We start from the raw sequence: 25,349 nt of genomic DNA on the forward strand, positions 1-25,349 counted from the left end.
TGACCATCAGTGGACCAATATCCTTCGCCAGTTTTTCTTTTCTTTTATTTCTTGCAGAGGTGGGTGAGACTGTGGGTGGATGGATGCGTGTGTACGTGAAAAGAAGAGAGAAATAAAGTATAGGATAGTAAGCAATTAAAGCGAAGTATTTGAAAGTGGGAAGCACCATACCCCAGAACTCTATAAAGAGAACCAGGCTCAGGGCCCATGCTTTTATGCTCCTACACACCATGTCAAGGCTGTAAAATAATCAAATTCTGCTCACTTTACTTCAAGCTGCATGCCTACATTACATTATCTTAATTACAGAGCACTTCGACCCCACTATCGTGTGATACCCTCTAGCCAGTATCAATCCTTGTTTCACCTTCAACAGGGATTTGAAGTTAATCACAGTCTGCCATAGTTAATTGACCATGACATCACATGACATAGATGGCGATGCCATTGCCATCAAGGGGACTGGCCTGGTGATTAAAGAGATAGGTCCCCCATGCATGCAACACCGAAATTCTTTCACCTAACTATAATTTGTGCCATATACACATATATTCCAGGTTCAATGGTACTTTTCATACCAGAAATCGGTCTTGCAAACCGGATGATGGGTGGAGTAGCTTCTGCTTGGACATTTTACCATGACTGGTGCACTCCTGCAAAGCAAGGGTGGTCGAAGGTCAGAGTTTTGAACACTAATTAATAAGCAGATATGTTTCTGTAGAAGTAGCTGAGAAGGGTAGGAGAGTGAAGCTAATTAACTTGGCTTTTATATATGGTTCTGTAAAGTTATAGTAGCTGGTCGGGTCTACCATGAAATCATCGCAAGGACCTCTTTCATTGTCCACAATTTGATATCAAGTCAAAAGGGATTACTCGTTATGAACCATATAATCCATCATCATGAGTTCTCTAACATTTGGCCCACCAAATCACAAAAGATGTGTTGTGAATGTTTTTCCCCCTTGGTGAACCGAAGGATTATCATGGTTCAAATAATTCGGCTTGGATTAAAAAACCTAATTAAATTGATTTTTAAAAAAATTTTGAACTGAATTGAATAACTGAATTAGCCGATGTTTTTTTTTTAAAATCAAATTAGCTACATGGAGTTAGACTGTTCTTTACAGGTTTTAGCTTGATGAGTCCTTAGTTTTTAGTGATTTTTTTTGGCTTTGATTTAGTTTAGTTGGATTTTTTAGTTTTGATTTCTATAGTTGAAATTAAACCGAACCGAGTTTTATTTTAAATTCTTTTAATTGAAATTATATAAAAAATTTCATAAACCATGATTTTATTAATTTTCCCACGCCTAATGTTAACAGTATAATAAGTAATTCCTTTTTGAGTCAGTCCAATGGTTGAATCCCCACCTTTCATATTCCAAAAAAGAAAATAGTATGATCACAAATCTACTGGGACAATGCTAAGTGATCATACCAGCTACTGGCAGACATTTGAAGCCGCCTGGAAGTGGAATGATCCACTAAGAACATTTCATCAGGGTTAGAAAAAAAAAGGGAGACAGAGTTAGAAAAACAGAATGAAGTGTGATGCCCCCTTTTGACATAATTGGAAACCTTTGCTTAACCTGGTAAGAAAAGAATAGGAGGAGGAAAACAAAAAAGAAGGTCCAAGATTGAAACCAAAGGTGATGTGTGATTCTCTTTTCTTTCCCTCCTCGGAATCACACCAGGGAATAACACGCTGCTAGATTCATCTTTGCTCTCATGAGATTTACTGCTAGTTTGATATTACAACAATAATTGTTTTTCAAAATATTTTTTCTTGAAAATGCATGGATATTCTCTACATGTATACACCAATTCTTGGCTTGGTAATAAAAAAGTTTGATAGTTGTTTACTTTGACCACAGCCTGCTATAGTTAAAACTTTTACAAAAGTACAAGTCTGCCCACCTAACTAGGTGGTCTATTTTAATAAGCTCAAGCCTGCCTGAAGTTTATTGTGTGTCAGACAGTCCACACAAAACCAAGACAATAGAATCTGAGATAGAGGAGAGAAAGTGGGTGTGGGTTTATATTTATATATATATATTGGAAAATGGTTAACTAGTGAACAAACCAGCTGCAGTTTTCTTACTTTGAAGAGTGATTCTATTTTGTTGACATGAAGTTAGATTCATTTCCTTGGACAAAACTCGAGAATTTTGAGCCATTTTGTATTCTTCACACAACAAGACAACCTCAATGTATACAAACAGTAGTTGTTTCTGCAATAAAAACAACAACAATACAGAGCCAACAACGACACAGACATTCCAAGAAAATGGCTGCTTCTATTTCTCTTAACACTAACCCAATGATACCTATTTTTGTTGCCTTCCTCCTTGTTTTTGCTTCTTCTGTTTCTCCTGCCTTGTCGTTACCAGCTCTTGTGTCGGATTCCGGTAGCCGGCTACTAGCCAATCAAACTTTCAGGCCAAGTAAAGAGGTATTGAGACTAAGGAGAGCCAATGCTTATCTCAAGAAGATCAACAAGCCTGCGGTCAAGACAATTCAGGTGCTACTTTCTTTTGACTTTTCAGTTTTTTCTTTCCCTGGAATGTTAGTTGAGTTTCCCTGGTTTTGTTGTTCAAGCTTTTTACTGATCTGGTTCCTTGTTTCTGTGCTTTAGAGCCCTGATGGGGACGTAATACATTGTGTTTTATCTCATCTTCAACCAGCATTTGACCATCCAGAACTTAAAGGAAAGAAACCGCTGGTAATTTTTCTGCTTTCCAGATTTTTTTTCCCTTCTTGATGTTTTGTTTGTATTTGAAAATTTAATGATTCTGATCTCTGTGATCTATTTACATTGATTCAGGATCCACCAGAGAGACCAAGAAGCAATGAAACAAGAGAGACAGTGGCAGAGAGCTACCAGCTATGGACAGATTCAGGTGAATCATGCCCTGAAGGAACTGTTCCAATAAGAAGAACCACAGTAAAAGATGTTTTAAGAGCAAGTTCTGTTAACAGATTTGGCAGAAAATTAAGAAGACATGTAAGACGAGACTCAACAGGGAGTGGTCATGAGGTTAGTTAGTGATGGCAACAAGAAATTGCATATTCTTAAAGCAATATCATTAGTGGAACTGTTCAACAGGAAAGAATGATGAGCTCGTCATTCGATGAACATCTTCCTGGGTCATTTTTTTTTTCTTTTTCTGTGGATTTGTTGAGCCATAATCTTGGTACTCGCCGGAAAATCTATCATTTCTAGTTATTCTCCACCAAAAAAGACGACTTCTTTTATTTTTTTGGTTAAAAGGGCTAATTTCATTTTCATTCATTTTCCTCCCAAATTAAACAGTGAATAATGACTTGGCGAACAAAAAAAAAAACAAAATAAAAGAGTGGCAGGACATTAAATGTTGAATTACAGAGCGCTCTGCCACATGTCGCAAACATTTATTTATTGCACCGAAAAAGGACAAAAAAGTAATGGACCTTGAAAAATGCTCTACATGTGCTTATAGAATTATCCTAGTATTGATATTGATAATGTTTTGTGTTACTACAGCACGCAGTTGTTTTTGTTAATGGGGATCAGTATTTTGGAGCAAAGGCAAGCATAAATGTTTGGTCACCTAAGGTAACCAGTGAATATGAATTCAGCTTGTCACAAATTTGGCTCATCTCTGGTTCTTTCGGCAATGATCTTAATACCATAGAAGCCGGTTGGCAGGCAAGAATTTTCTTCATACTCTAGAACATGTTCAAAAAATGGTCTCAATCATAGGGTTTCTAAGAAATTGATATCTTTATGTATCTTCAGGTTAGTCCAGATTTATATGGAGACGGTTATCCTAGATTCTTCACGTACTGGACAGTAAGTCTTGTTATTTGGCTTTAACCCTCAAATTCCTTGCATGGTTTAAGGAAATGCGAACTAGTGCCTAACTGGAATTGATGGTTTCGCAGACCGATGCTTACCAAGCTACTGGATGTTATAACTTGCTGTGTTCTGGATTTGTCCAAACCAACAACAAGATTGCCATTGGAGCTGCAATATCTCCAAGGTCATCTTACAATGGCAGGCAATTTGATATTGGCTTGACCGTTTGGAAGGTGAGCTTTCTTGGTCGCTGAATGGTTGTTGAGAATCGCCTACAGTAGTGCATTATTTTAGTTGATTCTACAGCTTGAAACTTTCAGCTTGAAGGTAGTTCTTACAGTTAACTTGGTAAACTTTATACCTTGCTTCCTTGTGATGGGAAACAAAACAGCATCATCAGGCACAGTAACTATTGATTATTAAATTGTAATGATCTCTTCTTTTATTTTTAATTGTCAAAGGGTTTTTACCAAGACGGGGGGGTCAACTTTTCTTTGATATCTTTTTTATTAGTGTCATTAATAGCTCGACCCCAGCGGCTTTAGGGTCTTTAGAGGGGTAAAGCTACAGAGTTTCTTCTTCTCTTGTGTTTCATCTGCATTTTCTGTCTTACTGTTGTGTTTACTGTATACAAATTTCTACTTGTGTGCACTTAACGCTGCATGATAGGACAATTTGGCTAACAAGGAAAGTTCATCGAGTTGGCCAAGTATGTGATCAATCACATTGTGAGATATATAGAGAGAGAGGACTTGAGGTGATGATACACACAAATCATTTACAGTACTAACATGGACAAATATATATTGATGTAGGACCCGAAGCATGGGAACTGGTGGCTGGAATATGGATCAGGACTCCTGGTGGGATATTGGCCAGCATTTTTGTTCAGTCACTTGAGAAGTCATGCAAGCATGGTACAATTTGGAGGGGAAATTGTGAACTCGAGATCAGCGGGGTACCACACATCAACACAGATGGGCAGTGGTCATTTTGCAGACGAAGGATTTGGAAAAGCATCCTACTTTAGAAACTTGCAAGTTGTGGATTGGGATAATAATTTGCTGCCTCTAGCAAATCTTCATCTCTTGGCTGATCATCCAAGTTGTTATAATATAAGGCAAGGCAGAAACAATGTTTGGGGGACTTACTTCTACTATGGAGGTCCTGGGAGGAATGTAAGGTGTCCATGAAGATAATGAGATAGGATAGAGAGTAAAAGCTATTAATTTTGGGTTTTTTTTTTGGTATTTAGTTGTATTTCAGGCGTAAGTTTGGGGTAATTTTACACTCTTCTTTTCTAAAAAAAAACTATATATATGCCCAATTTTGGGGATTTTTCTTTTCTTTTTTTCTTTCTTCCCTAACAGGACAATCCCACTTCTGGGAATTATGTATATTTTAGGGAACTACAATTTGTCAATAACAATAGGTTGTGTGCTATCCGTTGACTCTTGCACTCTCTCTTTTTAATACCTACAAAGTATTTTAAAAATCATAGGTAAAAGCAGGAACGAGGCTTGGAGCCCCCCTCAAATGCCAGAGACTCCCCTAACTACCTTGCAAGAGGCAACTGGCTCGCTAATGGCCATCTGCCCCCAAGGCATTGCCGCTAGCAATTTGAAAGCCCGCACTGTATCAAGGAAACTTCGATGCACTTTCCTTTTTATAGGCAATACATCCATCCTTTCTTCAGGGCATTGCATGTGGGAGCATTAATAAAGAAAGCAAAGTTTAGGCCAAACGGACTTCTCTTTGTACTACAATATCCTAACGTGCAATTCATCTTTTGGGGAATGGAGTAAAATACAACTATGTATATGATGTAACCGAGTAGCCATTATAAAATTAGTCAAAGACAGCACCGTTAACTGCAGCTTGTCCTCTTCTCCAGCCATGGATTTGAGCTAACATTGATTAAATACTATATTATAAGATTTTTCTACAACGTCTTCTGTCCCTTATCATTTTAGAAAGACCTCTTGCCCTAGCCCTTCCTAGACAGATGTACTTCCTCTAGAAAGTCAAGCTAGCAACCCCTTTATCTAATTCTCTCTCTGCCGTTCCTCCACTGTAACAATCTAACGCACTTTTTTTATTTACAATTATCAAAGGTGATGAAGAATTTGGCGATACAGGCGTTGGCTAGAAATAGGATGCTTTGTTAAGATTGTAATGACAAGGCTCTGGAAATGTATGAAAAGCAAAGAAACCAGCGTTTTGTGGGGGCTAAACCAAGTAAAGCAAAAGGTGGACAAAAGCTGGTCTCTCACGTGCCTGCCTTTCTTCCATTACAAGACAACGCACCGTTTACAACTGAGAAAAGGAAATTATGAGATAAAGTAAAGAGAAAAACATCGAGTTCTTTCACTTTCTGCTTCCCACTAAGACGTACTACAGCAAACTTTGATTAATTCTAGCTGTGTTCTTGGGAGGTTAAACATTATATAAACGTATATATTACAGGGATGCAAAGAAGAAAAACTGAAAAAGAACGAATATTTTCCCCTGACATCCAAGAATTGATGACCGTGAGTGATAACCAGCTTTGGCTTTTGAGTTCCCCATCTTAGCTACATTGTATCAAGATACGTATATTCATCCCAGTTCTTCGTTTACAAATTGGGCTATCATGATCTCGTCTTCATCTCCTAATTTTGCAAGCAAGAATTTCCACTTCCTACTGGTCTTTCATATTGGCATGCAGCATAAGGTCAATACGGACCTCTCTCAATAGGTCTTTAAGAACCAATAGTTAGCTTTGGTTTCCAGAGGAGAAAATTGTCAGGCCTGATCATTGATCTTCAAAGAGCGGCCAGTTGTTCAATCCAGACAGCAAATGTTTTTCCTCACAGAAAGTAGCACCGAGTTTTGCTACAGAATAGTCAATGAACTTGACAAAATCTTCAGGATTGCGTATATGAGAACTGTAGTCTAAAAACTCAACCATCCAAGCTTTCTTTGTATCACAACTACAATTCTGTTGCTCGTGTATTTTCCCATATGCTCTGCCCACATCAATGAACAGTTTAAGAAAATTGGGATCATCTAACATTTCCATCAGATCCAAGAAAAAGCCATGATTTCCAGCTACAACACCCATGCCCATCAATTTCAATGCAATCCTCCGTATAGATGCTAAATTAAAAACTAAATGCTTGGCCATTTTGGACGAACTCCAGACTGAAATTCCATCTTCTCTAAGTTGACAGTAGAGTTGTAGGATATTGGCCGAGAAGAAGCGAGATAGGAAGATAAAAAAATCAGAAAAATTCATTCCTGTTAAAAACAACCATTAGTAAACAGTGTAAGATTTAGATAACCTCACCAGGCATCTTCTACAGCTACAATTGGCATTATCACATGCAATGGACATAATAAAAGTTTGAATCTTGCATCCAAAAAAATATGTCCCACTAGATATCTTGCCGTTTATTTCCTATCAAATCAAGAATAGTAGTAGACATTGGCTCGGCAATGTTTCTTTCAAGTCATTGCTGCAGCAAGAAATTCATCTTCTACTCCAATTAATATTTTGAGCCAGTTTAAGCATTGGATAGATGAATAATTTCATACCATGCTTTGAACATGCCATATTTCCTGATTCCCACTTACCGAACCTGGGGATAGAGTATATTTCAAGTTATACAGAAGCTGGCAACACTTGGACACTTGATGACTTGCACCATGTAAAATAACCCATAATGCAGGTCTTATTTCATGCCAATAGAAAAGAAAAGAAAAAAAAGTTTGGACTCCAGCAGCAAAGACAATGTAGGAGCTTTTTCTTGGAAGCCAACATTTCCACGCTATGATGAAATACTAACCTACTTCCCTGTTTTGAGAAGCACTATAGGAATTTCATTCCAGCCCTATTTTCTTCAACCATCTTCATCGTAAAATCAGATCACAACTAAGATGGTGGAGTCATTGTTACTTGCTAATTATTGTTGTAGGCCTACTTGGCCAAAACCTTTTTTTATTTCTCACAGGAGTACTTTACTATTGCTTTTTAAGTGAACTGAATCAATAATTTCCTCTGGCCCATTGCGACTTTGACAGAATTTCTGTGCCTACCAACTACCAAAGGTAGTTTAGCATAGTTCACAAGTTGCTAATACCAAATTGATTTTGAATGGAGAGTAGCAGCTAGTCACATTGGCAGATTAGATATAAACCTTGTAACATTTTGCAAAAAAAAAATAAAAAGCTAATAGAACAGGTGATCTGACCATTGAATTGGAAGAAAGGCTGTTATAAAAGTCAAAAGGACTCCAACAAGCATGCACTAGTATGTTCTTACAAATAGTTTACCTGTGTTAGCAGCAAGATTGCGTTGGCATAGACCTTCAAAATCATCACAAATATCACGGATGTCTTCTATGTACTCCTTAGCTTCCTTGTAGTCTTTCGAAAGCAAATCCAACTAAAGGAATGAGGAAATTAATGAGAAAAGGTTGGCTTCCCTAATTTTATTCAAAGTCATTTTTTCCTAAATGAATAATTTGGCTTTACTGCTGTACTTACCACCCATGAAAGATTATACGCATTGAACCAGTTGTGATTTATTGATATTGTATCTTCCTGAAATAATTTTTTGTAAATATTATTCAATAAAGAAAACAATTAATAAACTCATAAATAAACAATAGTCCTATGTTAAAATGCAGTCCATCAAATCTGAATGATTAAGTCACATTTGACATCCATTGAAGACTAAATAAACAAGACATTAACCAGTCATGGCTGTACTGAAGTGTCCTCGGGGGATTTGGAGGCAGTCCCACCTTGCTGAAATTGTTAAAAAGTGTTGTTATAGACGTAAGCATGCAACCTTGTGGTTGCAAGCCCACGACTCATAACATTACAGCAAGCAAGTTTCACACTGCTCCAGCCTAACTTGCTATAGTGTAAAAATAAGGCAAAAATGCAAATAGAAACGTGCTGGAGTTGTGCTCACAAGCCATATGATTTGGATCAAGCAGTCCAATGTTTCTAGAATATCAAAAGGTTTTTTCTGTGAGAAGGGAATTAAGCATGAAGAAATCATGTTTATATATCCATATCATCAATAATAAGCTGAAACATAAAAGAGAAAGTAAGGTACCATATTATGAACTTGATGATACCATCCACTAGGTACAAAGATAATTTCATTCTGTTCTTGAGAGCACTCCAACCAGATAGCCTACACCCATGACATGAACACACAGGCAACATAAGTACAGAGTGTCTTTTAGGGAGCTAACAATCTGAAGATTGAGACCAGCGACTTACTTTCTTAAAACCTGGAAAGTTTGTTTCACTAACATCATCAAAAATATTATAAACACAGCTTTTAAAGCCCCTGAATCAAAATACAAACGTAGTTCAAGAGAAAAGAAGTTATGAAACAAAATAGGTAGAAATTAAAAGTTCCTCGTAATCTTTCACATTTACATACAATACATGCATACTTAGATGCTCTGTTCTATAGTGTTAAGCTGTAGGGCTCTGTAAATAAAAAAGAGTTTCCCAGGTAAGAAATTGTTAGAAAAGATCATACAAGCCAGATAGTTGCCACTTGCAATTAGCTGTGGCACATGTGTATAATTGCTAAGGTCAATGTTATGGTTTACTCTAGGCTACAGCCTACATGTGGACAAGAACCAATCCATCAACCATTGACGCCCCATATAACTAAAGAAGAAAGATGCTGTTGTTGTGTTTTAATTTCATCTAGTACCGGAACTGACAGTTCCATTTCAAGAGACAGTATTTGAAAGACAGAGGTCCTAATTCCAATCTACAACTAGAGCTAAGCATGGTGTGCTCTTTTAATAGCATGTTTTTCAAATCCATAAATAGGATGTCTATGCATACCTGTCAAAAACAAGATGACATTGAGAAGGAGGTAGAAAAAGCCATTTCTTCTTCCCACACACATTCGCTGACCAACTATATGACCTGAAAACATCAGCATGAAGAGGAGTCCAGGATCCTGAAAAGATGAAAAGGAAAGTAAATGTATGTGCTGACCAGAGATAAAAACATGTTTACAATGATATTTAATCTAACAAGAAATGGCAGAGGATTCATAACATCAATTAATGACCTTTTGCTCCCATATAAACAAACCGATAATCAGAGCAACTTATTCCATCATTCTCTTGACAAGTATCAGAATCATTATGCATGCGATAATGGTCGAGATACAGATTGAGCCAATCATCGCAAAAAAACAGAGGAGTTCTGTATGCTACATATTCTGGGTACTCCTGAGAATCAACAGCAAAGACGAGCAGAGAACAAGTGAGATATTCACACTACTAATGCTTCAATATATGCACCTTGGAGTGACTCTTGACATAGAAAGTTGACATGAAGTACAATTATTTGCCTTGCTAAGCAAAAGAAAAACTTTAAACCATGAATAGAGATGGGGAGAGCCAAGTAAACTTGGAGTTGGAAATGGAAAAATACTCACCCAAATACATGCATTGAGTTTTTTGTAGTATATATAATGACTACTATATTCCTTTAAGTTATTATTTTTTTCACCACTAACAAATTGGTTCCACATTCCTTGATTGGTCGGTTCTATATTTGATTGTAGTCTGATTGACAAGAAAAAAAAAAAAGTCATATTCTAGAATGAGACAGTTACCAATGTGATAGATGCCCAAAATGATTGCTCCTTACAACCCTATAATACCCCAAGAGTCAATCTGACAGCAGACTATCTTCTGAAGCCTCCTTAGCCTTCAAACAACTAAGCAAGTGCCACAAACAGGCTAATCTTTACCGTCGTTGCTGACTTATCCATTCTCTGTAGAGTCTCTCGTTCTAGAAGTTGCTTCTGTGCTATGAAGCCTACTGGAGTAAAGGCTTCAAAGCTTCCACTCATTATTAAAATGTATGTGTCAATCATAGAATCAAAAATGGTCATTCGAAAGAGCAATCACAATGGGTTTGTGGCTTATTGATGCTAATAATATACGTTAAGAATTCACTAAAACATTCATCTATGCCTCTACTCATGGAAATTCATGCATTTGACACTCAGAATCCTTGCAGACGTGGTAACTCTGTCAAGTACTTAATAAACACTACAATCCCAAATGCAAATAAATAAACAAACAAATAGAGAAACTAAACTTAAGAACTTGTACCGTTACAAAATGCCAGTCCTTTAAATATAGCACTAACTTGTCATTACCCTCTTGAAATGAATTTGATGCACCACCACACTCTTTGGCATCAATCCAATGGTCAATAAACTCAGAAACAGTCATTTCTACTCTCTTCTGATCCGTAAATTCTCTAGTACCACAATCAGCAACCTAAGAACAATAACAAAACCAATATAGCACTTTTTAGCAGAATCAAGCAAAAAAAAAAAACCATTAAAAGAATAGCTTCAACATTCCCATTACATTAACATATCAAATAAAAAGCCCAAAGAAACCAACCCAATAAAACATACAAAACAAAACCAATAAAAAATGAAACTTCAAAAATTCACAGAATTCTTATTCCAGTATGATAAAAACATATGTAAAAGAATAAGTGAAATTTGAGAAGGTAAATTACCTGAACTTTGGAATTGCCAAAGTGAGTCGAGAAGAACTTCAAATTGGGTTTTCCACTATCAAAGACCCAATCTTTGCAAGCCTTCCAATCATCCATTAAACCTGTTAAAACAACTGGTTGGTTCTTCGCTAAATATCTCTCCACAAACTCATTATAACTTATTTCTTTCCCATTCACCTTCTCTATTGACCCTCCAATTTCGATACCCATTACTTTAATTTTCCTTTCTCTTTCTGTTTGGCCCCAGAGTTTCACACCCTGTGCTTCGTTGATTCAGAGCCCCAAAACCCTGAACTGCATTCTTGTATCGCTTAATTAAACCAAAAATTAGACCACGGCTATATTTTAAAGGTTTTAAAACCATGGGTAAAGTGCATTTTAAACCCTTATAGTATTAAGAATATCTCATGTAGATCCCAGTCTCAGTTGTTTCACCATCGATAGTATGTTTTTTGAAGGACGTGTTATTGTTTCAATTCCAATTAAAAAAAATTATAGCTCTCTCTACACCTTTATAAGTTTTGTGTATACAAATAAATATACGCCGTTATCAATTTATAAATAATATTTTTAAATTATAAAAATAATTTTTTTGAATACTTGATTGACATTTGTTAACCTGCTATTTAGCAATAATAATAATTATTGTGAGAGATGGATTTCATCTTATAATAAATGAGAAAAATATATATCATAAGCTTCGACGCTCTTAGATTTTATAAAAATTGAATTGAATTCTAATTAAATATTATAATTAAATTTAATTACAGTAAAAAATTAATTCAAATAGTATGTGAAATAATTGTTGATTTTAAAAAAAAAATACAGAAAAGGGTACAAAACAGGTTCAAATAAAAAGTTTTTAATTTACTTTTTAATTAATAGTTTAATTTAACCTTTTTATTTTTTTATTTACCAAAGAAATTTGGACTTGCCCTCACACGCAAGACATGTCTATTTGACGTGGAGGAATATGATAGGTTTCATGACTAGATGGTCGAATGTGATTGGATTTCCGAAACACTGTCCACCTCCAACACTGCAAATATATAATATAAATATTCACACTCCCAGGAGAGAACAATACAGGCAAATCGAACATTTAAATTTAGACGATCACTCTCAAATTCATTAACCCTAGCAAAATCTCAAAATCAATGGAGGATCCAAGCTCTAGCCAGCCCTCCTCTTCCACTGACCCGTATGTTTCATCTACCTTTTTCTTTTGCTTATGATGTAATTGTTAGTTTGTTTATAAGTAATCAGAAAAACCCCTAACTTTTGTAATATATGAGGTTTTTTGTTTCTTTTTTCGAAGAATGATTGTTGTGACTTGTTTGGTGTATTCTTATGAGCTTATTTGCCTTGACTGTGTTTTGAAAGAATCGAGAATGAATTCGTTGCACTAGATGATCATTGAGTTTTTGGCTACTGGGTTTTGATTTAGTGTCTTTACTGTGCGGTAACCAAACTTGTTTATGCGTAAATAATTATAGGAAAAGTGGTAAGAAAGATTTTTCGACAGCGATTTTAGAGCGAAAGAAGTCTCCCAATCGTCTTGTTGTTGACGAGGCGATCAATGATGATAACTCTGTGGTTGCTATGCATCCTGCTACAATGGAGAAGCTTCAGTTTTTTCGTGGTGACACTGTGCTAATTAAGGTAACTTTGGCTTTCAGTGGGTTTATAAGGTATTGTGTTTTACTCTCGAGAATTTGTAAAATATGTTTGTTGTAATGTAGGGAAAGAAGCGTAGAGACACTGTTTGCATTGTTCTTGCTGAGGAACAATGTGAGGAACCAAAAATCAGAATGAACAAAGTTGTCAGGGCTAATCTTAGAGTGCGTCTTGGTGATGTTGTTTCTGTCCATCAATGTCCTGATGTGAAGTATGGGAAGCGGGTTCATATCCTTCCTATTGATGACACTATTGAGGGTGTTACTGGCAATCTTTTTGATGCATATTTGAAGCGTAAGTTTGCACCCTTTTTTCCCCTCGCAATCACCCCATCTTGTGTTGCAGGTGATTCTACAATGTTATGTTTTATTCTAATGATCTTTTCTCTCTCCCTGTGTCTCAACAGCATATTTCTTGGAATCTTACCGCCCTGTCAGGAAAGATGACCTTTTCCTTGTCAGGGGTGGAATGCGCAGTGTTGAGTTCAAAGTAATTGAGACAGACCCTGGTGAATACTGTGTTGTGGCACCAGACACTGAGATCTTTTGTGAGGGGGAGCCCATCAAACGCGAGGATGAAGAGAGATTGAATGAAGTGGGCTATGATGATGTTGGTGGTGTTAGGAAACAAATGGCTCAGATTCGTGAGCTAGTTGAACTTCCTCTTAGACACCCACAGCTTTTCAAATCAATTGGTGTGAAACCGCCAAAAGGTATATTGCTGTATGGACCACCTGGGTCTGGTAAAACTCTGATTGCAAGAGCTGTTGCTAATGAGACAGGGGCATTCTTCTTTTTGATTAATGGTCCTGAGATAATGTCAAAGCTGGCTGGTGAGAGTGAAAGCAACTTGAGGAAGGCGTTTGAGGAAGCTGAAAAGAATGCACCATCCATAATTTTTATCGATGAGATAGATTCTATTGCTCCTAAGAGGGAAAAGACTCACGGTGAAGTGGAGAGGCGTATAGTTTCACAACTTTTGACTTTAATGGATGGCCTTAAGTCACGGGCACATGTGATTGTTATGGGGGCTACCAATAGGCCCAATAGCATTGACCCAGCTTTGAGGAGATTTGGGAGATTTGATCGAGAGATTGACATTGGTGTGCCAGATGAAGTTGGACGGTTGGAGGTCCTCAGAATTCATACTAAAAATATGAAACTTGCTGAAGAGGTGAGTCTCTTAACTACTGCTTCTCGTGTACTAAACTCTAATCTGCATAACAATGTGAACTCATGGTTTTGTGGAATTAACGTTTAATTCCAGGTTGATCTTGAAAAAGTTGCAAAGGATACCCATGGTTATGTTGGTGCAGATCTTGCAGCTCTTTGTACTGAGGCTGCTCTTCAGTGTATTAGGGAGAAAATGGATGTTATTGATTTGGAGGATGACACAATTGATGCCGAGGTGTTAAACTCAATGGCTGTGACTAATGAGCACTTCCAAACTGCTTTGGGAATTTCAAATCCATCAGCCTTGCGTGAAACAGTGAGTCTTTTACAGTACAATTTTTCAGTCTGGTTTTCTTATCCGGTGATTATTGCGGTTTGGTTTCCTGCTGTGTTTTGTCTCTTAAGAGATTTTTTCTGTACAATGCTTCCACACATTCTACATGTTTTTTTAAAAAAAAAAAAAAATTGCACAACTTCCATTTAAAAGTAAAAAACAAGAGGTTATAGCCCTCCCAAGCAGCCTTTGAAGTGGTCCCTTAGCCCAATTGTGAACAAATCAAGCTTTTAAACATGCTAATTATCAATTGTTTTGAGGAAATTTGAATGAAATAATTGAATGCTTTGACCAGAATAGTGGTGGAGCATATGGATGCCCTAGCTGTAATTTTATTTTTTTTTGGTTTCCGCTCAATCCTTACTGGAAAATTCTTCATGTATTTTCTTAGATTACCTTACTGATGTTTGTCATAAATTGCTGAGAATGACAAACATGTATGTGTGTGTGTGATGGGTTTTCTATATGGTTCCTGGGAATGACATAAATACGTTCCTGGCTGATAGGTTGTGGAGGTTCCTAATGTCTCATGGGAGGATATTGGTGGATTGGAGAATGTTAAAAGAGAGCTTCAAGAGGTTTGCCATCTTATCTCGATTTAATATTTTGCACGTGAAATATATTTTAGATGTACTTCAGTTTTTCATCTTCCTTATTTCTTGGGTTTTATTTATATAAATTCTTGTTTCTGGCTGATGGCAGACTGTCCAATATCCAGTGGAGCATCCTGAGAAGTTTGAGAAATTTGGCATGTCACCTTCTAAAGGTGTTCTCTTTTATGGACCTCCTGGCTGTGGTAAAACCCTACTTGCAAAGGCAATTGCTAATGAATGCCAGGCCAATTTCATTAGTGTCAAGGGTCCTGAGCTTCTAACCATGTGGTTTGGAGAAAGTGAAGCAAATGTGCGGGAGATATTCGACAAAGCACGGCAGTCAGCCCCTTGTGTACTTTTCTTTGACGAACTTGATTCCATTGCTACTCAGGTATGCATGCTTTAAACCTTAAGTGAAAAATGCTCCTACTTGTACTTAGAAACTTATAGACTTGTAAAAATATTCTCCTACTTCCTTCACCAGTGCCTCCTCTTGTCCAGTACACTATCTGTTTCTTATTAATTTATTTTCCTCTTCTTAATTTATTTTCCTCTTCTTCCTGCTTACAGCGTGGCAGCTCTGTAGGAGATGCTGGGGGTGCTGCTGATAGAGTCTTGAATCAACTTCTGACGGAAATGGATGGCATGACAGCAAAGAAAACAGTTTTTATCATTGGAGCAACAAACAGGCCAGATATTATAGACCCAGCATTGCTCAGGCCTGGCCGTCTGGATCAGTTGATTTATATACCTCTTCCTGATGAGGCTTCCCGTCTTCAGATATTTAAAGCATGTTTGCGGAAGTCACCTGTTTCTAAGGATGTTGACCTGACAGCTCTTGCAAAATATACTAATGGTTTTAGTGGTGCTGATATCACTGAAATTTGTCAACGTGCCTGCAAATATGCCATTAGAGAAAATATTGAGAAGGTAAGAGTCATTTGAATTCTTATTTTTCATCCATAAGTTGAACAAGCACACCTGCATTGAAGTTCTGTTCTTATTGTATCTAATCAATTTGTGAGCATGTACTGCACTCAGGCGTGTGTGAACTGGTGTCTGAAGTTGAGTCTATTTATATGTTTTAATCATTATGGCTTTTAAAACAATTTGTTTCTCATTTTGGTCGGCCTTCCCTAAATTTTGCTTTTATTTCGTTAAAAAATGTTTGTGTTGAGTATTTTTGTTAGTGGGCCTGATTGTTCATAACTAACCTGAAAAATGGGAAGATAGTCAATGAAAAAGGCTTTGACAGACTTGTAGTCGCTACTTGTATTTTTGTTCTTAATGAACCTTTTGGGAATGGCAGGATATTGAGAAGGAGAAAAGGAAGCAAGAGAATCCTGAAGCAATGGAAGAAGATGATGTTGATGAGGTCCCAGAAATAAAGGCAGCACATTTTGAGGAGTCAATGAAATATGCACGACGAAGCGTCAGTGATGCAGACATCAGGAAGTACCAATCCTTTGCTCAGACCTTACAGCAATCTCGTGGATTTGGTACCGAGTTCCGGTTTCCAGACCGTCCTGAGAATGCTGCAGCAGGAGGAGCTACAGATCCTTTTGCTTCAGCCACCACTGCTGCCGATGAGGATGATCTATACAGCTGAACTGAAACCAGTGCAAGTTCTTGGCCTTCTCGCTTGTGTAACATCTAACACAGCACGGCAATACATATTGCCATATCAATTTGCTTTTTATTTGCAAAGGAATTGAAGTTTTATGTTTCGTGCACCCTGCGGATTATGTCAGAATTTGATGATAATCAGCCCATTATGGGTTGGATCCTCACATGAGGTGGAAAAAAATGGACCCTCTGCTTTCTGCTTAATTTCTTCCTTTTTTTTCGCTCTAGTTTTTGCGAACTAGGGAGTTCTGCCCCCCGAGAATTGTAAGAGATGTGCTCAACATTCTCCCCATTTTATTGCAATATGCATTTAACCCTTGGGATTGACAGTTTTGATTCCAAAACGCTGGCCAATTCCTAACAAAACCCATTAAGAACGGTGTCTCGTTGGATATATTATCTTTTCTTTCCTTCTTTTGCTCTTCAGTGCCAATAACATTATTCAGATCATCTTTGCTTGATGACTAGCTCTCCTTTGTCTGCCTGACGTCGTGTGGATGAAAAATGGATGCTTTCTCTCTACTTTTTTTATTAAAGCATGTTTTTCGTTTTTACAAAGACTCTTTTTTATTAGCATTATGTTTTTTTTAGAAAAAACTAAGTATCATTAAATAAATAATCATAAAAATCTCAATGAATAGGGAAGAATGTATTTCTTTAATTGAAATTATTTTTTCTTAGCATGACAAAATTGAATAATATTTTAAATAATATTTTTTTTATTTATAGTTAATTTGATTAATAAAATAATATAAAATGAGGAGAAGTGCTAAGCCCATGAAAATTATTTTTCAGGGCACATGACTAGCTAGAAAAAATATATAAAAAAAGAAGACTAGGTGCACCTAGCCCAAAATAGAAGCCCAAGAGCAATTAAACATGTAATGCCTGACTTCTTTTTTCTTTTTCTTTTTTTTTGATTTACGTGGGTCCGGACCAGCTTGCGCGCACTACAACTAATCTTACGGCTCACTGAATATCCTGCAAACCCAGTGAGCATTTAAGGCACCACAAGGGTGACAGACATGCACAGTGAAGTTTGAATCCAGGAATACAGAAAAAGGAAACAAGTCCCTTTAACCACTGGGCCAAAACCTCAAATGTTGACTCCTTATATTTTTCTTAAACGTGTCATTTGCCTCTTTTCTTTTTCTTTTTTTGAAAATTTTGATGGACATCATGTTATTTGCCTGGAGAGATTGCGCGTTGTCACTTGGTTCAAATTTGCCTGGAGAGATTGCGTGCCGCTGGTTCAAATTCTGACAATCTCTAATAGCTGAAATGTTAAATTTTGGAATATAAAATCTTGTTTTTACCTAAAAAATTATAAAAAAACCCATGTAAGTCTATTTGTAATCCTAAAACACCATAAAATCTACACACACACACGATTCACAAAATATTTTCCAAGTTTGGATTTATTTTTTTTTATAAGATGAAAATTCTGAATTGCTTCCATGAAGTTCATTTTCTCAAGATGAACTTATTAACATAAAAAAAGGTATATTTTTTTTTGAAACATGAACAACAACTGAATATTTTCTCTTTCTCCTTGTCATTTTTCCAACAACTTATCTCTCCTCTCTTTATACATGAAGTGAAACATAAAATAATTAATTATAATAATAAAGGTTAGAATCTAAAAACATAAAATCCTCACATAATAGGAGCTATGTGTATATATATAAACTTCAATGACTAAATTGTAGTTTTTTGCACCCCTTGAACATTAAAAATAAAATATTTATTTTTTGTTTCTCAATTTTTGTTCCCTATTTTTTTTCCTCAGCAACAATATATTTTTTTTCATAAAACCGATGGTTGGTTAAGATAATATTTAATATTGTGGTAATTATTAGTTTTTAAACTGTTTTTTACTTGGAAATATATTAAAATAATATATATTTTTTATTTTTTAAAATTTATTTTTAATATCATCCTATCATAATAATCCAATAACATCTAAAAAAAAATAATTTCTTTTTTAAACACAGCATATCTACAAAGACAAACATAATCTAATTAATAAAGAAAACTTCCACGAACACTCTCAAAGACCTCACACATACGAGACAATGCAAACATCAAGTATAATGATGAAAATAACAAAGAGATAAAGTTCGAGGAGAGAAAGAAAGGCATTATAGAATGAATAGTGACATAGTGTCATGCACAACATATAAGGTTTTTTTTTATAAAAAAAAATAGTCTAGTTGGAATAAAATATTGAATAAATAGAACAATTGAAAATTTAATTTAAAAAATAACACAGTTTATAAAATCACATATCAAAAAAGAAAAAAAAAAACTCCAGTATACAAAGACAAATTCACGAGTAAGAGCAGGTTCTGTTATAGTTTTTTTTTTTTAAAAAAATTAATTAATTTAAAGGGTGTTCAAGTGTTCTCTTTTCGGTCTGCAGAGCAATTATTGAGATTTAACTTATCAGAGTTTGGACCAGTCTGAATTTTTTAGTCGAACTAAATTCCAAGTAGAGGATTTTTCTTCCTCCGAATTCAACCAGAAGGTGCCGATTCCAAATTCATCATCTCTTTACGTAGCCCAAACCGAGCGTCGAAATGGCAAAGCGTATTGAGAGTGATCATTATCACCGACCATTATTTTAAAAACCAGAGCGTCTTGTGGGACCCCCCAATGCATGTGGATGGACCTTGCAGCCTTACAAAAATATTAGTCTCATCATCTCCTTCAGGAATCTTACATAACAAAATAAAACAAAAAAAGGAGACGAAAAGTTCAGCAAATTTGAAAGAAGCCTCTGTTAATGGGTTTCAAGCTTTCTGTATTTTGTGTTAACTTGCATGTGCGCATGTGAGCACAGAGAAAAACACAACCGCAGTTGTATCTTTCCTCGGCAGAACCCACCTTTGTGGCGTTTCATTGTTGGTATGTGGTGGAAACACCGTCACTCCTCCTGCCAGTGGCTTCCTAGCCTGGAATTCTCTCTGAAAAACACAGAGGGACGGGGAGATTTCTGAAGACATCTTGCTTTGCCCCACCTAAGGAAACTAAACGAGAAGAGGTCAAGTACTTACCATTCCCTACCAGTTTCTTACAATAGATTCAGTAAAAAAATTTATTTTCACGAGGCAGGCAGCCACCTTGGTGTTGGTTGATTCCGAGGACTTCTACTTTTTATGCCTTGTCTCTGTATGTCCAGTTAGTACTTTCCTATAATTCTATTATTTCATCTTCACGTGGTAGGGACCTTGACAGATGCATGAAACCAAGGAAGAAGCTCTCTTATCCTCGATGGTCGACAGGGAGAGAGAGAGAGAGAGAGGCTACTTCAATTCGAGATGACAGCCTCAATGATTACCCCACATTTCCCTATGCCCACACATACACGTATCTGTCTCTGTATTTTGCATCCCTAAAGCAAAATCATCCTCGAAAACGCTTTAAAAACCTCACGGAAACAACACCACACCACACACATATTAATCAATACATCCACATCCTCCTCCCCACAGAAATTATGGAAAATGACTTCACATTGAAGCAAGATATGTACCCCCCTCCTCCTCTCTCCCTGTCACTTCTTTGTCAATGCTTGCTCGTATCTTTCATTGTTTAAAATATTGTCTATATAACAGGTTAATCACAATAATTAACACCATTTACTAGAGAGTAGAGACAATGAATGCAAATTTCTATGTACTCAAGTTTATCATCTTGGTACCTGGTTACTGATCAATGCAATAACACCCTTGTGGTGCTAACACCTTATGCATTTCCCTATTCTAAGAAACAATACTGATGCTAGAATAAATCTCGATGCTACACAAGGAGTTTGTTATTGATTAGCGCTTGACGCGATGCTAGGTGATGAAGATGAGTAAGCGAGCGAGCAACGAGAAGACCCTTGTTGAAGCATCAACAATTGAGCTGGGGTCACCGAGGATGATGAATACGATGGATTGCTTCCCATCATATTCGATGATTTGTTGGTCGGCTTGTGGGCGTCGCTTCCTACAGTCGGTTCTTGTCGAATCTCCCTTAATAATACTGCCACATCTTTCATTGTCGGTCGATCTTCAGCGCGATTGCTTGTGCAAAGAAGAGAGATTCCAAGAGCTTGAAGCATTTCCTGTATCTGTGTGTCTGGGTGGCCTTGCAGTTTAGGATCAAGTATTTCAACTGGGTCCTTCTTGCACTTCAGGTGGTCTCTGGCCCATTGGACAACATGTTGGCCATCCGGGAATGACGGATCCACCGGCTGTTTCCCCGTTATTATCTCTAGAAGGACTACTCCATAGCTATAGACATCACTCTTTTCAGTGATTCTAAGCATGCAAGCGTACTCTGCAATTGAAGCACATTGAAAGACAAATTATCGTGTCTGCAAGATAAACAGAAGTGCGCAATGGAAACAGGGCAATATTGCAGCAATGGAAACAGGGATTGATGCAGGGTGAATGGCATTGCACTCGAAGCAGAAACTTTTTGCTAAAAGTGGTATTCTTTGTGCATGCAAACCTTTTGCCGGTTGCCTATGAATATAACAAGTCACGAACAAAACAAATTAAACAACTTGGTGGCATGCCTGATGTGATTTTGCTACCTAATTACAACCAAGGCCTTGTGATGCTTACACATGCTAAACCCATCTCCTAACCTTGCTTTAAGTCTCCATCATAACTAATCCCAAACTGGTTCTCTCATAATCGAAGATTTGTCTCATCCTATTCCAATTAAGTGTCCAATAATCACTCAAGAGAAGTTAAAAAAAATGCCAATTATCACAATCGAGTGAGAGTGAAAAATGAAAACTCACCTGGTGCAATGTATCCATAGGACCCTGCAAATTGTGGACTTGCAGAGAATGATCCATGCTCGTCTTCAACCACCCTAGCGAGCCCGAAATCGGCTAAACATGCCTCATACCGGTCACCAAGCAAGATATTATGAGATTTCACATCTCGGTGCAAAATCGGTGGCACGCAATCATGGTGCAAGTAAGCTAGCCCCTCTGCCACCCCCAATGCGATCTTGATCCTCATCTCCCACTCCACCAACCCAACATCATTCCCTTCATGTAACAATGTCCCTAACGTGCCATTAGCCATGTAATCATAAAACAACAGCTTTGTTTTTTGGTTTGCTCCCCACCCGAGTAACCGGACGATATTCCGGTGCCGAATTATGGCCAACGTAGCAATCTCGGATGAAAATGATGCTGCTGAAATCTTCTCTGTTGACTTAAACCTCTTAACTGCCACCATCAGTCCTGACGGGATGGCAACCTTATACACCACCCCGGACCGGCCTCGCCCGATCACATTGCCAGCTGTCAACGATCGTGCCACATCAGCAATTGACAAGTCTAGTTTCTGGTATAAAGTCACTTCCCAAGGCGGACTCATCTCCAAGTCGTCATCACGATCGCACTCTTGGGCCCCACGGCCATGCCTTTTGCTTCCCAGGATATTGTAGAGCGCTGCCAAAAGAAGAGCACACGCCGTGCACAGCAGCACCACCATTGTCACACGTGCTGCCGCCCCTCGCTTCACGCGCTTGTCATCGCCATCACACTGGCTATCGGAGAAGCAAAGAGCGGGATTACCGGTAAGAACACTGAGAGGAAGCTTGGAGAAGAAGGGCGTGTCAGGCACGTGACCCGAGAAATTATTGTGCGAGACATTAAGCACGACGAGATTTGGCAATGCTGCGAGATGTTGAAGATCGCCAGATAGATTATTATAAGAAAAATCCAAAATGGCAAGCTTCGTTAGCCCAGTGAACTCTGACGGAATCTCTCCGTTAAGTTGATTCAAGCTGAGATTCAGAGCGATTTCCAGTGACGGAATCTTTCCAACACTCGACGGAATGTTCCCTGATAACTGATTTCCACTCAGGTCCAACAACTGTAACTTGGAGCAGGAACCGAGTTGATTCGGAATGGAACCTAAGAGCTTGTTCTTAGCAAGAACGAGCTTGGTGAGTGAACTCAACGAACCAAGACTTGCACTCAAAGTTCCTTCTATCAAGTTATTGGAGAAATCAACAAACTGGAGTGAAACAAGCTTGTTAAAACTCTGTGGCAAGTTCCCAGATATAGCATTTGAATGCAAATCCAAAAATGTGAGATTCTGACAGCCCGAGATTTCTTCCGGGATGTCTCCGGCTATCCGGTTCGATCCGAGATCCAAGAAGTTCAAATTCTTCAAATTTCCAATCTGGGGTGGAATTGTTCCGGAAACCTTGTTGTTATTAGCTCGAAAACGAATCAAAGACGAGCAGTTTCCAATCTCGGGTGGTATTTCACCAGAGAGATTGTTGGAAAGAAGCAAGAGCTTGTTGAGTTTCTTCAGCTGAAAAACTCCTTTTGGAATAGGCCCCACCAGGCCATTTTGGGATAAATCTATGGCTTCTAGATTTTGACAGTTGGAAATGGAAGGCGGTATGTTGCCTTCGAGTCTGTTCTGCCATAAGTAAAAGAGTGTGAGGTTTGATAAGTTACCTATTTCAGGTGGGATTGAGCCACTGATTTGATTGTTGTCGAGTTCGATGTGAGTGAGCTTCTGGCAATTTCCAAGTTGCGCAGGGATTACTCCGGAGATTTGGTTGAGGCTAAGTTGGAATTCTTGAAGTTCAGTTAGATTGCCAAATGATTGTGGAATGCTTCCGGTTAAGGAATTCATTGATATGTCAACGACCAACATCTGGTTGCAGTTTCCGAGCTCTGGAGGGATGATACCAACCAAGTTGTTTTGCCAGAGCAGTAGGTTCTTAAGGTTTTGGAGTTGGCCTAATGTTTTCGGGATTGATCCAGTGAGTGTGTTTTCATAAAGGTATATGTCCTGGAGCTCGGTGCAGTCACCAAGTTCTGGAGGGATTTGGCCGGAAAGGAGGGCAGTGTAAATGGCAATGGTTTGAAGTTTTTTAAGGAGGCCGAGGCTTGGTGGGAGAAAACCTGAGATGCTTGTCTCTGCCAGGCCTAGTATCAACAAGTTGCTGCAGTTGCCAATTTCTTGAGGTAACGAGCCTTCGAGATTCTTGTTTCCACCAGCTCTAATCACTTCGAGATACCTCAACTTGCCTATGGTGTTGGGCATGGAACCACTAAGTTGATTGTCATAGAGGATTAGCCTTTTCAAGCTAGTGAGGTTTCCGATTTCGATTGGAATGGAGCCCTCAAGTTGATTTGAGTTGAGAAGGAGTTCTTCAAGCGTGATCAAGACACAAAGCTCACTTGGGATTTCGCCGGTTAAGGCATTGTCACTCAAGTCTAAGTGAGTCAACTGAGGAAGAGCAGTGCCAATCTCTTTTGGGATTGAACCAGTGAGATTGGTTCCAGACAGAATAAGCTTGTTTAAGGAAAACAGTGAGGTAAAATTGGAGGGTGGTTTTCCAAACAAATCAACATACCTCAACTCCAACGACACAACTTCATTGTTGAGATTGCAAGTGATTCCAAACCATCCACATGGAGTTTCATTGCTTGAATCCCAACTATCCAACCCCTCAGGCGATCCATTCAAGCTTCTCTTCCATGAAAGAAGAGATTCTCCTTGTTGGTTGAGAGCAGAAGCTGTAAAAGGAAAGAGAAGTGCAAGGGTAGAGGAGAGGAATAAGAAGGAAAAGAGGGTCCATGGATTTACAGGCATTACAGCTGCAGAAAGGAAGAGGGTTTGAGCCTAGGGAGGAGGGACAATGGGAGGAACCATATCATGTCCTGCGGGCTAATGTTCTTTTGTTACAAGATTAGTAAAAACAGCAGTAGACGTGTAATAGCATTAAACAAATTGAAAGAAACCCAGACCAGAATCTCCGGATCCAAGAAACAGCTAGGCCACTATGTTTTCTGCACAAGGAAATGGAATTTAGATGGGTTTCTTTAGTATTTCTTTTTTCTTTACAGCAGAGTTAGAGAATAGGTTGGGGGGAAGAGAAGACATAACTGCTTTTTAATTTCAATGGGTGGTGGGTTAACTGACTTTGTCTTACACCTTTTTTAGTGTAATCTTTTTCATCTTCGCTTCCACAGATCTATTGGCAACGGCAGCTTATTTGGAGTATTATGGTAACAGTTGCATTTTAAATTATTTTTATGCTTTGAAATGGTTTTTTTTTGTTTGTTATTAATACATTAAAATAATTAAAATAAATTAAAACAAAGAAAAAAACGAAAAAAAACGTCAGTATTTTCTGCAGATGACACTCAACTCTTGCATTTTCTGCAGATGACTTGTAGCTTGAATGTGAAAAGAAAGATCATTACCCAAGTAGGCACAAAATATTGCGATGAAAATGATTGACAGACCTCTCCGAGCTGGTTGCTCGAAGTGGGATCATCTGTTAGTTGAACTTATAATCTACACACCACTAATATTCTTAGAATTTTGATTATTTTTTCTCTTTTCATCATGAATTCAAACATATCATCTGCAAAAGGCCCCTCTTTTCCCCAGATTCTCACTGTAAAGCCCAATTAAAAGCTGCAGGGGAAAAAAATAAAAAGCTCCGTATAAAAATATTCTGGTGAAGGTTAAATTGCAGTGCTCTGCAGAGAGA

The 25,349-nt window shown here is 37.8% G+C and overlaps 4 protein-coding genes across 5 annotated transcripts; 2 read left to right on the forward strand and 2 right to left on the reverse strand.

The window, feature by feature from the left end:
* Positions 1-1,951: 1,951 nt before the first annotated feature.
* On the forward strand, positions 1,952-5,282 carry LOC118057463 (protein neprosin). The gene is made up of 7 exons (XM_035070044.2): positions 1,952-2,520; positions 2,635-2,721; positions 2,824-3,036; positions 3,523-3,687; positions 3,778-3,831; positions 3,924-4,070; positions 4,653-5,282. The coding sequence occupies exons 1-7, from the start codon at positions 2,128-2,130 to the stop codon at positions 5,028-5,030; spliced, it is 1,437 nt and encodes a 478-aa protein (XP_034925935.1). The 5' UTR covers positions 1,952-2,127; the 3' UTR covers positions 5,031-5,282.
* Positions 5,283-6,146: 864 nt separating this feature from the next.
* Positions 6,147-11,867, reverse strand: LOC118057461 (arginine-specific demethylase JMJ20). 2 transcript variants are annotated; one of them, XM_035070042.2, is made up of 9 exons: positions 11,410-11,867; positions 10,989-11,159; positions 9,932-10,094; positions 9,700-9,817; positions 9,115-9,184; positions 8,945-9,025; positions 8,365-8,421; positions 8,152-8,263; positions 6,147-7,116 (listed from the first exon to the last, which is right to left on the reverse strand). In XM_035070042.2, the coding sequence occupies exons 1-9, from the start codon at positions 11,617-11,619 to the stop codon at positions 6,632-6,634; spliced, it is 1,467 nt and encodes a 488-aa protein (XP_034925933.1). In that variant the 5' UTR covers positions 11,620-11,867; the 3' UTR covers positions 6,147-6,631. The 2 variants fall into 2 exon arrangements, with proteins under 2 accessions (XP_034925933.1, XP_034925934.1); XM_035070043.2 differs by lacking the exon at positions 9,932-10,094 and having other exon boundaries at positions 11,036-11,159.
* A 591-nt stretch (positions 11,868-12,458) lies between these two features.
* On the forward strand, positions 12,459-17,015 carry LOC118057460 (cell division cycle protein 48 homolog). The gene is made up of 9 exons (XM_035070041.2): positions 12,459-12,610; positions 12,906-13,071; positions 13,152-13,380; positions 13,493-14,259; positions 14,353-14,574; positions 15,099-15,170; positions 15,295-15,576; positions 15,756-16,115; positions 16,495-17,015. Exons 1-9 carry the CDS (start codon positions 12,567-12,569, stop codon positions 16,792-16,794), a joined length of 2,442 nt encoding a protein of 813 aa, XP_034925932.1. The 5' UTR covers positions 12,459-12,566; the 3' UTR covers positions 16,795-17,015.
* A 3,414-nt stretch (positions 17,016-20,429) lies between these two features.
* Positions 20,430-24,873, reverse strand: LOC118057459 (uncharacterized). Its single transcript, XM_035070040.2, has 2 exons — positions 21,610-24,873; positions 20,430-21,137 (listed from the first exon to the last, which is right to left on the reverse strand). Exons 1-2 carry the CDS (start codon positions 24,440-24,442, stop codon positions 20,629-20,631), a joined length of 3,342 nt encoding a protein of 1,113 aa, XP_034925931.1. The 5' UTR covers positions 24,443-24,873; the 3' UTR covers positions 20,430-20,628.
* Positions 24,874-25,349: the final 476 nt, after the last annotated feature.

This window comes from Populus alba, chromosome 15 (genome assembly GCF_005239225.2).
Source record: "Populus alba chromosome 15, ASM523922v2, whole genome shotgun sequence".
In the NCBI taxonomy this organism is placed as follows: domain Eukaryota; kingdom Viridiplantae; phylum Streptophyta; class Magnoliopsida; order Malpighiales; family Salicaceae; genus Populus; species Populus alba.